Source organism: Ochlerotatus camptorhynchus, unplaced genomic scaffold (assembly GCF_037179485.1).
Source record: "Ochlerotatus camptorhynchus isolate MF236.1 unplaced genomic scaffold, CSIRO-AGI_Acam_v1.1 ptg000176l, whole genome shotgun sequence".
Taxonomy (NCBI): Eukaryota; Metazoa; Arthropoda; class Insecta; order Diptera; family Culicidae; genus Ochlerotatus; species Ochlerotatus camptorhynchus.
The window spans coordinates 4,478,375-4,490,940 of record NW_027040666.1 but is presented as its reverse complement, the minus strand read 5'-3'; the positions used below and the strand labels follow the sequence as shown (position 1 = coordinate 4,490,940).

General features: G+C 44.6%; 2 protein-coding genes across 2 annotated transcripts; both read right to left on the bottom strand.

The window, feature by feature from the left end:
• Positions 1–5,203: 5,203 nt before the first annotated feature.
• LOC135701790 (uncharacterized) lies at positions 5,204–10,078 on the bottom strand. Its single transcript, XM_065222718.1, has 2 exons — positions 10,034–10,078; positions 5,204–9,601 (listed from the first exon to the last, which is right to left on the bottom strand). Exons 1-2 carry the CDS (start codon positions 10,076–10,078, stop codon positions 5,204–5,206), a joined length of 4,443 nt encoding a protein of 1,480 aa, XP_065078790.1.
• Positions 10,079–10,094: 16 nt separating this feature from the next.
• LOC135701707 (PHD and RING finger domain-containing protein 1-like) lies at positions 10,095–11,515 on the bottom strand. Its single transcript, XM_065222563.1, has 2 exons — positions 10,453–11,515; positions 10,095–10,391 (listed from the first exon to the last, which is right to left on the bottom strand). Exons 1-2 carry the CDS (start codon positions 11,237–11,239, stop codon positions 10,291–10,293), a joined length of 888 nt encoding a protein of 295 aa, XP_065078635.1. The 5' UTR covers positions 11,240–11,515; the 3' UTR covers positions 10,095–10,290.
• Positions 11,516–12,566: the final 1,051 nt, after the last annotated feature.

Genomic DNA, 12,566 nt, shown 5'->3' with positions numbered 1-12,566 from the left:
TTCGTTAATCGAAGCACCGACAAAATATAACCAAACTAGAACCGATGGGAGAAGCAGTAAAAAGAATCAGTCTGCCGTTCTATCCCAAAATCACAAACCCAATCAAATCCACACTCAAGCGACAAGGACTTAAGGTAGTACACAAGAGCGACAACACTTTGCGTGATCTGTTGTGTAATCTGAAGGATAAGGTTCCGCCGGATGAACAGTCTGGAATTTATCAAATTCCCTGCAAGGACTGTCCTTCGGTCTATATCAGACAAACGCGCCGCAAAGTAAAAGTTCGCATAAAAGAACATAAACATGCTGTAGACAACAAAAAAATCCCAATGAATCAGCCGTTGCGGTACACACAATTAGCTTAGACCTAAGAGGAAGAGGTGACAATTGGCTTCTTCCTCTTTTATTTCTATCTCTATCTCTATCTTTATCTATCTTTTTCTCTATCTTACGCACATGAAATCGGCCAATCAGGAGCTGGTTCACGTTTGACAGAAAAGTGGTTCATTTTCCCGTATTGTCACCTCTTCTCTTAGGCTTAGACCATAACATTGACTGGAAAGGTGCAAAAATCATCAAAACCGTCAGAAAAGCTTCTAATCTAAACGCATGGGAATCATCATTTATCACCAATACTGCTGAACCATTGATGAATGAAGGAAAATAAGTAAAAACCCAAAGGCTTGGTAGCCATCATAATCTCGATCATAATGAAGTAATGAAATTGGGTTGTTAGAGGAATGCTTAAATAAAACAGCAAAAAGGTTATCTTCCATTTAATTCCACTTAATTAATTTTGGTATCCACGACAGATATGTACGTATTTCGACTACAATGTGCAGTCTTCCTCAGAGTCATTCCCACTAAAGAACTTATCAAAATCTAATTTTTTATAGAATATAGGGTAGATGTACCAGTTATGGCTATACGTTCCTATTATGGTGTGTTCCAATCATGGCCTATGGAAATACCATGTGCCATAATTGGAACACACCATAATAGGAACGTATAGCCATAACTGGTACATTGATGTAATATTGTACCCTACCTGTTTTCAGCAAAGTTGTTCAGGTGACTAAGGTCTATTCGATGGTGGACATAAAAGTTGTAAATTCATTCACTGCGTGGTGCAAGTATACGTGTGTGATTGATCATGTTCCATAACTTGGTACCCTGGCATTATTAACACCACAAAATATAATTATAACATACCGTTTATGATTACGATTACAGGTAACTAAGAATCACACCTAACTGAAAATTAAACCACAGACAAACAGACATAACACATTGAATATTTCTCACTGTAAAACATCGTCGTTGAAACATAAGCGCCATCTGTTGAGTAAATTGTGGTGTGTAAGTGCGCTGAACAGATAGCGATAGTGTGTAAACGTCAAACACAAGGAAAATGACTATGCGCGCCACAGGTGGCGGTACTACCAACTACGATACTTTTAAATTGTTATGTCTGTTTATCTGTGAGTAAACCACGAAAGAAATTCCACTTTTTAAAATAGATTAGAACAATTCTACACTCAAAAAAATTATCACATACATATATAATGGATGAAAACCATGTGGACTTCACATAGCTTTCATATGAGGCCGACAAAATTCATATGAAAAATCATATAAAATTAACGTGATCGCATAAATGTTATGTGAAATTCAGATGAATTGCATTAATTTTGTATATGGATGAAAATCATTTGCGTTTCCAATGGAAGCTACACTATTTTCGGTGTAGACAAACCACTCGCTGTAAGTAAATTGTAAACGAAACACTGAAATTTTAATGCGATTGCTCAAGCGTAACTTCTTCTTATGAGTAGTATTCACGGTACAAAATGTATGCGAGGTACACGTTAGCTTTTGCATTTGCTTGTTCCCCGCATTTTATATTCGCTTCTTCTTCTGAGCTTTTGCAATTGCACATGAGTTTGTGCATTGGTGCGAGCTGAAGTTTGCACTGGTTCATAGTACTTGCGTTCAAACTTGTGTACAAATGGGCTTGAACATAGTCGAACATAGAATGCGGAGAAGAAGCGAGTGCAAAGACTAATGTGCACATCGCACTCATGTTGTATCGTGAAGACTATAGATACTATAGATTCCATAGATAAGCAAATCTTTGCAACAATGTATCTAGGAATGGTTTGCTTTATCTTTCCTTCTTCCGTTGTCCGCGAAATAAATCGGAATGTGGAGTGTGTAAAGCGTTTTGTGCTCATAATATTACAATACTTCTCCCTCAAACAACACCATGATGACGTCATACTCGTTTGGCTACACTTACTGACAGTTCGTTTGGCTACATTACACTTTTCCTACGCTTATCTATGGAATCTATAGTATCTATAGTGAAGACTGGTTGTAATAAAAAGAGCTCGTTTGCCTAGTGGCAAACGTTTTTGCTTACTGAGCAGAAGACCGTGTGTTCAGTCCCAAGCTCCTTGGCGTTATAGGATCGTTAGGATATCAATCCAGCTTATCGTTTACCAAAACAAATCCTGCTGCAAACCCGACCCTTTTATCCAACATCCCAATGATTTTTCGTGGAAGTGCAGAGGATTTCTCGGCTTTCAACATAGCGGATCATACCAACACATTCTGGTGGTATTGCCTAGTTTGAGATCACCAGTTTTTACAGATTGAGGATGAATGCTAGTCCTAAGGATCATCTATTGGTTCTCTGTGTAATTACTGCTGATCTGGCAATAAACGAGTAACATCCGCGGACGGTCAATCATGCTCATGCTCAATCCAGCAAATTCATCTTCCGAGCCTGATACCTTGAATTAATTCACCACCGGCAATCGAATTTTTACTTGCAACCGGCACCTCGTTTTCGGAACTATCCTCATTATCCATATATTTTTTTGATAATCAATTGGCGTTGACGGCGACTCTGTAACTCTTTACTCCTATGAGAAAATCCATAAGCAAACGTCAGACTGTGCGTGAAACATGGCGGACTTTGTACTATCCTTTCACTCCACCGAAAGTTTCCATAAGAAACTGTCTATATTTGCTGGACGGTGCCGTCAACGCCAATAGCAGACATTTTGAAACAATTGAATCTGATCCATCCAAACACGTGAACTTTCGAAACAACAATAAAACACCATTTGGCGTTGACAGCTCCGTTCACGAAAAAAATTACAGTTTCTTATGGGATTTTTCGGTGGAGTAAAAAGATAAGACAAAGTTTGTCATGTGTTATGCACAGACTGACAGATGCTTACAAAATTTAACCATAGAAGTAGTTAGTTACAGAGTCGTCCTCAACGCCAATGTATGATACTGTTTTGCTTTTATTCTGACTCATTCAATTGATATTTTCGCAAACTTTTATGCATTATTTTACAAATTGGGTGTAAAAGTATTTTCCAATGCATATTTTAACTAATTGGATGCATATTTCCAAGTTTCGCTTTCAAGTTGTCTGAATAAAAAAGAAAATGTGCGGCGGTTTCAACCTTCTGGAGATAATATTATAGTCCATTAAAATGTGTTTTTGTTGAATTCAGACTTTGTGGATCTAATCCGCACCAAATTCGCGCAGACAAAATCTGCATAATCGAAACATATCGCTTTTTTTCACTTCCACTCCTCTTCTTTTAACCCTCTCAATTATCTCTACACGGCGAATGAGAACAACCCAAATTTGAGTTTAGTTCACTCATAATCGCCAAAAGTGCAGGAACTCAACGATGAGTAAAATGGTTCTGTGACACTACCCCGAATGTCACTACCCCGAATGTCACTACCCCGAACGCCGTTACCCCGAACGGTACACTACCCCGAACGCCATTACCCCGAATAGTACACAACCCCGAATGCCCATTACCCCGAATGACCATTACCCCGAATCCATTTCCAAAAGCTGTAAGCTGTATTTTTGTTTATTATAGTCACTCCTGGAATCTTCCTTCGCATATATAAAAAGAAGAGAAAAACTTCTTAATGGATCAAGGGGTTTTAGGAGACCTTAATGGATCAAAGGGTTTTCCCTTGTTTGAAAATATAAGAAAAGGAAATAATTAATTCTTTGGATATACGATAAAGAAGGGAATATTTCCTTCTTTGCATATGTATAAAAGAGAACATCATTAATTCGTTAAATATATGATAAAGAAGGGAATATTCCCTTCTTTGAAAATATAACAAAAGGAAATAATTAATTCTTTGGATATACGATAAAGAAGGAAATATTCCCTTCTTTGAATATATAACAATATAAAATGACAAAAAAAAGTGATAAATTACTAATTTCATCATCTTTTCTGGGGAATGGTACATTCTGGGGAATGTTATAGAATCGGTGTAACTGGTATTATTAGCAGTAAAAACAAGCAGATTTTTTCCCAAAGGCATTATAATCCTTCACGCAGCGATCTGGGTGTATGAGATTCACATGTTCTGCATTGAAGTTTCCATCTTTAGTGACACTTCAACAAATGGATTGAAAATATAATAATATTCCTTCATAATCGAATATTCTAAGATGAGTGTTGCCGTAATAAAACCCCCTTGCACTAATTTTCGAGAGCTATATTTTTATCAGCTTCAAAGCTACAATTAATAGGATTAATTAGAACAGAAATGGTAGATTTAGGACAAGTAACTTACAATTTAGTGCTTTTATGGTTAGCAATATGTATATAACTTTAATCCACGGAAAAATAGATTTAAGGTTAATAGGAAATTCAACTAATTAAATACAAATATCACTCCACTAAAACGCCGTAGTCATCCGAGGTCGTGCAGGGTTTTCGTTTGACAGCTCGACCGTCCTGAGCTCGGTTGATCATCGGTGACAGCGGGTGACGCTTCTGTTGGACGCGTCGCCTTCAGCGACCGGGTTACCAGATTCATCACCCCTGTGGTAAATTGGTAGACTTGCGGCAACATCCTCCGCCGGGTGCATCTTGCCATCGGCCAAGACTGCACGGGTTTCTCCAACATCCAGCAAGGCGATCTTGGTAACCGGTCTTCGTACACTACCTCCCTTAGTCCGCACGATAGCTTGACGCACTCTTCCATCAGGTCCTCTAATAGCTTGCTCCACACGTCCTCTGGTCCACTCGCTTCGTCTGCCGTCATCGGTAATGAGAACCAAGTCACCATCCTTGATCTCTCTCGCAGCTTCTTCGAACCACTTCGGTTGCCGGCGAATAACTGGCAGATATTCTTTAAGCTACCGTTTCCAGAAGATGTCCAGTTGCTGTTGTATCTCTACCCACGTCTTCTGAAGGTTCCGCTGCTGGTAGCGAATGTCCCGGCCCGGTTCCTTGATACCGCTCGAACTCCCGAGCAAGAAATGGTTCGGTGTTAGTGCCTCAGATTCCTCCGAGTCTAACGGCAGATACGTCAAAGGCCTAGCATTGACTACGCTCTCAGCCTCCACAACCAAAGTCCCAAGTCCTTCCTCGTCAAGTTTCCCATCCCCGTAAGCTTCACCCATCGCGGCTTTCACTGACTGGACCATCCTTTCCCAGGCACCGCCCATGTGTGGAGTACCTGGCGGAATGAAGAGCCATTTGCACTTCGAGCTGGTGAAGGTGGCGGATAGTCCCTGCTCAATTTGTTCCCGCAGAAGTCGTTCGGCGCCTTGAAAATTGGTCCCGTTATCGCTGTAGAATTCTACTGGTGCTCCGCGACGGCCGATGAACCTTCGGACGGCGGAAACGCATGATGAAGTCGTCAGGCTGTGCACAACTTCCAGATGGACCGCGCGCACGGTGAGACAAGTGAAAAGTGCGATCCACCTCTTCACGCTCGCTCTTCCTTGCTTCACCAACAACGGACCGAAATAATCCAATCCGACGAAACTAAATGGACGGCTGCAGGCTGCAAGACGGGCCGCTGGAAGTGGAGCCATCGGAGGGATGTACGGCCGCGCTCGGCGAAGTATGCAGTACCTACACTCACGGCTGCACCTTCGCACCACTGTTCGCAATCGAGGGATTTCAAAATGCTGACGGATTTCATTGACTACAGTTTCCGGGTTGGCATGTTTATACTTCCGGTGGTACTCATCCACCACGAGCGTAGTCACTTCACTCTTCCGGGGAAGAATCACTGGATGCCGCAGATTGTACGATGCATGTTTTGCTGCTCCGATGCGTCCGCTCTGTCGCATTACTCCGTCTTCGTCCAACGCCGGTACTAGTTGATACAGCGAACTGCTTTTCGGGATCGGTTGTGCTTCACCTTCCGCAGCAGACTTGTTCTTCGTGAGAATTGTCATCTCGTCCGGAAACACTTGCCACTGCACCTGCTTCATGATCACCGCTTCCGCTGCCTGGAGCTCCTCTTGTTGCAATTCGCCACACATTTTGCGCCGCTTTCCGTTGATGTTGTTCATGAAACGTAGCACATAAGCTACCGTGCGATGTAGCCTCTCCCACTTCGGGAACCTTTCAAACTGAATGACTGGCTCATACGGAAAGTGGAAAAGAACAGAAGGACGTATCTCCTCAGTCTCGATGGAAGATAACTCTGGTGGAGTTGGCCAGTCGTCTTCCGGGTACCTCAGGAACTGTGGTCCAGCAAACCAGCGGCTATCGGTGCTGAAATACGGTCCTTTGCCCCACTTAGTCCCCTCGTCAGCCGGGTTGGACAACGATGGAACGTATCTCCATTCATCTACGCTGGTAGTCTCCAGAATTTCTCCTACTCTGTGGGCAACGAAGGGGCGGTAGTTGCGTGGATCCGACCTGATCCAAGAAAGCGCCGTAGTGTTGTCCGTCCACAGATAGCGCTTCGTGATCGGGATGGTGTGGTTTTCCTGAACAAATTTCAACATCCGTGTTCCAAGTACGCACCCTTGTAGCTCAAGCCTGGGAATGGACATTGGCTTCAGAGGAGCCACCTTCGCCTTTGCTGCCACTAAAGAACACTGTCCGTTACCCTCAGAATCCATCACGCGTAGATACACGACGCAGCAATACGCCGCAGGGCTTGCGTCAACGAAAACGTGCAGCTGTGCATTCTCATAGGTGGAACTCGTCGCTGCTTCGAAGTAGCATCTCGGGATACGAACCGTTGAAATAAACTGGATCATTTGCACCCATTCCCGCCAGCGATTCAGCTCAGCGTCCTTGATATTCTCATCCCAGTTGATTCCGGTCCGCCATAGCTCCTGAATTAGAACCTTTCCGTGAATGAGGAACGTCGCCAGTAATCCTAGCGGGTCGAACAACGTCATCACACAGCGCAGTACTTGCCGTTTTGTAGGCCGAGTGGAAGTCTCGATAAGCGTGCGCACTTCCTCGTTCATCTGCGTTGAGAAGCATAGTTCGTCGGTTGCGGGCATCCACAGCATTCCGAGAACCCCCTCAGTGTGCTCCTTGTCAACCAGGTTGATATTCTTGTTTCTATCGATCCCTGGCTCTCCCAGGAACTCCAGCACTGCATCGCTGTTGGCATTCCAGTTCCTCAGAACGAAGCCACCGTTGCGATGAACTAAGCGCACTTCTGCAGCAATCTGCTTGGCTTCTTCTACATCCCCGAAGCTGTCGAGATAGTCGTCAACGTAGTGGTTGTCTACTATCCGTTGAGCAGCACGAGGATACTGCTGCGAGTGCTCCTTGGCGTTTAAGTTCTTTACGAACTGCGCTGAAGCCGGTGAGCAGGTTGCTCCGAATGTAGCTACGTCCATAACGTAGACTATGGGAGGCAGTGTGGGATCGAAGCGAAATAGGAATCTTAATGACTGCTTATCGCGTGCTATCATCAAAATCTGATGGAACATCTCTGCGATGTCTGCGCTAACCGCAATGTGGAACTGCCGGAAGCGGAATAGAACAGCAGGAAGAAAGGTCAACTGGTCGGGTCCCTTCAACAGATGGCTGTTCAACGACAACCCGTCCACCTTGGCAGCAGCGTCCCAGATAATGCGCACCTTTTCGGGCTTCTTCGGGTTCGTTACTGCTCCCAACGGAAGGTACCACACCCTTCTTGGGTCAGCTCTCTCCAGTTCTGCATCCGACGCAACGTGTGCGTAGCCCTTGATCACGTAATCCTGAACTTGCTGCTGTATTTTCTGTTTCAGTGTTGAATCTCGCTCCATACGACGCTCCAAACATTTCATTCGGCTCAGCGCCATAGGATAGCTTTCCGGTAACTCGACGTGATCCTTCCGCCACAGCAGTCCGGTTTCGTATCTGTCTCCAACTCGCCGGGTCGTTTGCTCCAGTAGCTCCTGCGCTCGTTGATCCTCGGCCGAGAGAATGGGGTTGGCCGCTCCTACTTCGTCTACGGCGAAGAATTGCTTTACCGTTTCATGGAGCTCTTCGTTTTTCGTACACTCACACACGTGAAAACTGTACGATTCCTGCTCCAGCTGCTGCTGCTGGCCGTAAACGCACCAGCCAAGCCTGGTTTTGGCTGCAACAGGTCCGGATCCATCTCCTTCTCTGACCTTCAGTGGTAGGGCCAACCGCAGATTATCGAGCCCTATCAGAATCCTAGGAGTAGCATCCTGGTAGCTCTTCAATGGTAGATGCTTCAAATGTTTGAAGCGCTCCGCTGCATTCTCCAAATGGAAGCTTTGTGTCGGTAGATTCAAGCATTCGACCGTTCGCGCTCCAACGATAGTGAACTTCCGTTCCTTACCTTCACCAGAGATCGAAATGGAAACACTCTGTGAAGATTTTTCCGTACGGGAGGTGTTTGCCGTCCATCGCAGGCAGAGAGGTTGTGGTCTTCCGGTTATCCCAAGCTGGTTCACTAGCTCCCCTTCGATCAACGTCAATGAGGACCCTTCATCTAGAAAGGCAAAGGTATTTACCTGGCCGCTATTCCCATAGAGAGTCACGGGAACTATCCTGAAGAGAACACTCGAAGTAAGCAGACGATGAGTATGATTATCCGCTACCTGCGTGACAGCACTCGATGACCTTTGCGTTGAATGTAGGAGAGGATGGTGCCTATACTGACACCCGTCGATGCCGCAGCGTGTAATGACTCGGCATGACCGCCTGCCATGCCTAAACAGGCAGTTTTGGCAGACGCCCAACGAACGAATTTTCCGCCAACGATTGTCGATACTGAGAGCTTTGAACTCCCCACAATCTCGAATACGATGTCCAAATTTACTACAGTTCACGCATTCGATCTTGTCAGCCGGCTTCTGTACAGCTGCTTCCGACGACCCTTCGACGGTGGACGCGTGTTGGTTGACGAATCCCTTCTGCTTTGCTTTTTCCTTTCCCTGCTCTCTTCCGTGACATCTGTTCCCGTCCGACTCGAACGAAAGTACACTCGTAGCATCCTCGACGACTTGCTGCATGTAAGCACAGAACGTTCTCAGGTCTACGATGCCCGCAAAACATCGTCTATACCCAGCCCACATCATCTTCTGGTCCGCTGGCAGTTTAGCTACCAGTTCCTGCAGAAGTGTAGGATTAGACAGGTGACTGAGTTCGTTCGCCGCCTCGATGTGATCGCACAGTGCCTGTATAGCGGTCCCATAATGGATGAGCCCCTCTAATCGATCCGATCTTGGTGCTGGAATCGATCGAACTTTCTGGAGCAGAGCGTTGATCAGGAGTTCCGGACGTCCGTAGCGCATCTGCAGTGCCTCGATGACCTGTGGAACGGTGGAAGGTATCACAAGCAAGGTTGCAAAGACTCATTTCAGCTAAAACAATGTTTTTCTAAATTATGAAATAATTAGATGCCATGATCAAATTTTGAATTGGTAGGATACAAGAAGAGGTTGCAAAGAATGTGTTTGACATATTAAACCTGTTTATTTCACTTCATGAGAGTCACAATCAGCGATTTTTCACAAACTCACTCACTCACTCACTCACTCACTCAGCGATCAGCAAATCGCTGATTGTGACTCATAGAAAGCAAAATTTACAGGTTTTATGTTTCCAACGCATACTTTGTAACTTCTTCTTGTAAGTTACAAGTAAAACATGCCATCATACCATCTTTTGGTTTTATTATTCCGAGAAACATTATTTTAGCTGAAATGAGTCTTTGCAACCTTGATCACAAGTCTGCTCCTGACACTCTCGAGCGCACTGCCCTTCAGGCAACGTTGTAGCCGGATCATGTTTTCGCCATCCGTATAGCCGCAAGCTTCGGTCGTGTAGTTGTAGCTGGAGATAAATATAGGCCATTCGGCTGGGTCCCCGGTGAACGTAGGAAGATCCCTAGCTAAGGACTGACGGGCTACAAGCTGCTGCGACGTGGGACCCAATTGCACATTCACGGGGGGATTTCTAGGGGGATTTCGTAGGGGGAAAACTTGACGGTTGGACCCATTCATGTAAGGAAGGCGATCGTTAATGTTTGAGAGTGGGTTTGTACTTTGCGGTGGCACAAACTGAGGAAATGGGTGGTTGTTTTGGTTGGTTGTGGGAGGACTTATGTCAAATAAACCAGGATTGCCTTTATTTTGAGCGTGAAGAGGGGCCTGACGCTTACCTGCTTGTTCCGGGTTAGGATACGTTTTAGGAATAGCACCTGTATCCCGGTGTTCATCACGTGTCATCCTTCCCGGTTCGGGTACCCACAGCGGTGGCGCTTGCGGTACCGTGTTCGCTGGCTGCTGACGGAAAGCTTCTTCCATCCGCTTCATGCATTGCTCCAACTGTGCTCGCAATTCAGCCACTTCGTTACGCGACTGCGACCGATCGCGAGATTTCGCTCTCCCCTGGGTTTGATTCGGGTCACCGGTGTTGGAGCCTTGTGGTTGAACGCCGTGATCGATTGGCGAGGCAGCTGGTGCTGGATTTCCGCCCACCGCGCCTTCTTCCGTACCGTCACGGGACGACTCCTCTACCCATCGACGCACTCGCCGATTATGTGCCTGACTACTTACTTGGCTCTTCTGACTCCGGGTCTCCTCGGCCGCTCTGGCCTTATCCAGCAGTTTTTGTTGCTGCTTTAAAAATTTCATCTGCAGCTTCAAATCCGCCTGTTGCCGCTCGAGGTCTTGCTGTCGCTTCAGTCGTTCGAGCTCGTGAGCGACAGTCGATCCGCTTTTGTTGGATTTGCTGCTTCTTGCCGACACGCTGGGGGCAGCTTCGCACTTGGTGCATATCCATGCCCGTTCGCTAATCGATGAATCGACGTCGGCACATGCGAAATGCCACCAGCAATCACAGGTGTCGCATTGCACGAAGTTGGCCGGCAAATCGGACTTGCTGCACGCCACACAACTAACCTCTTTATCTGCAGGCATACGTGGAGGATCCGGGGGGTTCGGCATCGTTCAAGGTAAATTCTTTGAAGAATTGTTGCCGTAATAAAACCCCCTTGCACTAATTTTCGAGAGCTATATTTTTATCAGCTTCAAAGCTACAATTAATAGGATTAATTAGAACAGAAATGGTAGATTTAGGACAAGTAACTTACAATTTAGTGCTTTTATGGTTAGCAATATGTATATAACTTTAATCCACGGAAAAATAGATTTAAGGTTAATAGGAAATTCAACTAATTAAATACAAATATCACTCCACTAAAACGCCGTAGTCATCCGAGGTCGTGCAGGGTTTTCGTTTGACAGCTCGACCGTCCTGAGCTCGGTTGATCATCGGTGACAGCGGGTGACGCTTCTGTTGGACGCGTCGCCTTCAGCGACCGGGTTACCAGATTCATCACCCCTGTGGTAAATTGGTAGACTTGCGGCAACAATGAGAATATACCCATTTTCCTTCTGAAAGAACTGCTCATATTCAAAAGAAGGAGAAATATCCAATAAAGATTTCTTTTCCCTTAATTTCTTCATGAGCTGTTCTTTCGTATTAAATTGAACCATAGTTCATGAAAAGAAGAAAAAATATCAATTTATTTTCTAAAATTACTTATTATTATTTTTAATCATGTTCTGGTCCAATTAAGTTTGAAAGAATAGCTCATGATCAAAAGAAGGAAAAAATTCCAATTACTGTTTATTAAATTACTTTTTCTCCTTCTACAATTACATTCCAGTGTTTAAAAGTATGAAAACCTCAAAACTCCAAAGAACTGCTCATGTCTAAAAAAAAGGAAGAATTTCTCAACGGTGTTCCAAGAAACAAATCAAATAATGATGAATAATAAATGAACTGAAAACAAGCATACTGGTTTTGGATTATTATTCTATATATAAAAATGAAAATGCTTTAAACGGCTCAATACATTAATATAGGGAAAAGAGGGGCATAGTGAGCATCCTGTGCTTTGGGAATGGGTTTCTAGCTACTCGAAGCAAATTAATTGGTAGTTGGGTTAATCTCATATTAAATCTTCCATTTGCATGGTTTGAAATTTAAGGTGGGTTGCAATCTGCTCACTATGCTCAATATATAGTAAGAAAATTGCCAAGGTTGAAAAATTCCTAACTTTTTTTTTTCGTGGATATGGCATTCGGGGAAATGTAGCACAATCCTTATCCTTTTAATCGCATGCTGTTCTTCCGTTTGTCTTAATTTCGGGGTTATGGTCATTCGGGGTAGTAGGGTATTCGGGGTAATGGCCATTCGGGGTAGTAGGACATTCGGGGTAGTAGCTTTCGGGGTAACGGCGTTCGGGGTAGTGACATTCGGGGTAGT

What these genes read in the sequence shown, in the direction of transcription:
- LOC135701790 (XM_065222718.1), bottom strand. Translation starts at nt 10,078, where the DNA reads ATGATCCGGCTACAACGTTGCCTGAAGGGCAGTGCGCTCGAGAGT. An exon ending in AGGGCAGTGCGCTCGAGAGT is followed by an intron (nt 9,602 to 10,033) that starts GTCAGGAGCAGA and finishes ACCGTTCCACAG; the next exon opens with GTCATCGAGGCACTGCAGAT.
- LOC135701707 (XM_065222563.1), bottom strand. Translation starts at nt 11,239, where the DNA reads ATGCCGAACCCCCCGGATCCTCCACGTATGCCTGCAGATAAAGAGGTT. An exon ending in TCCTAACCCGGAACAAGCAG is followed by an intron (nt 10,392 to 10,452) that starts GTAAGCGTCAGG and finishes ATTTGACATAAG; the next exon opens with TCCTCCCACAACCAACCAAA.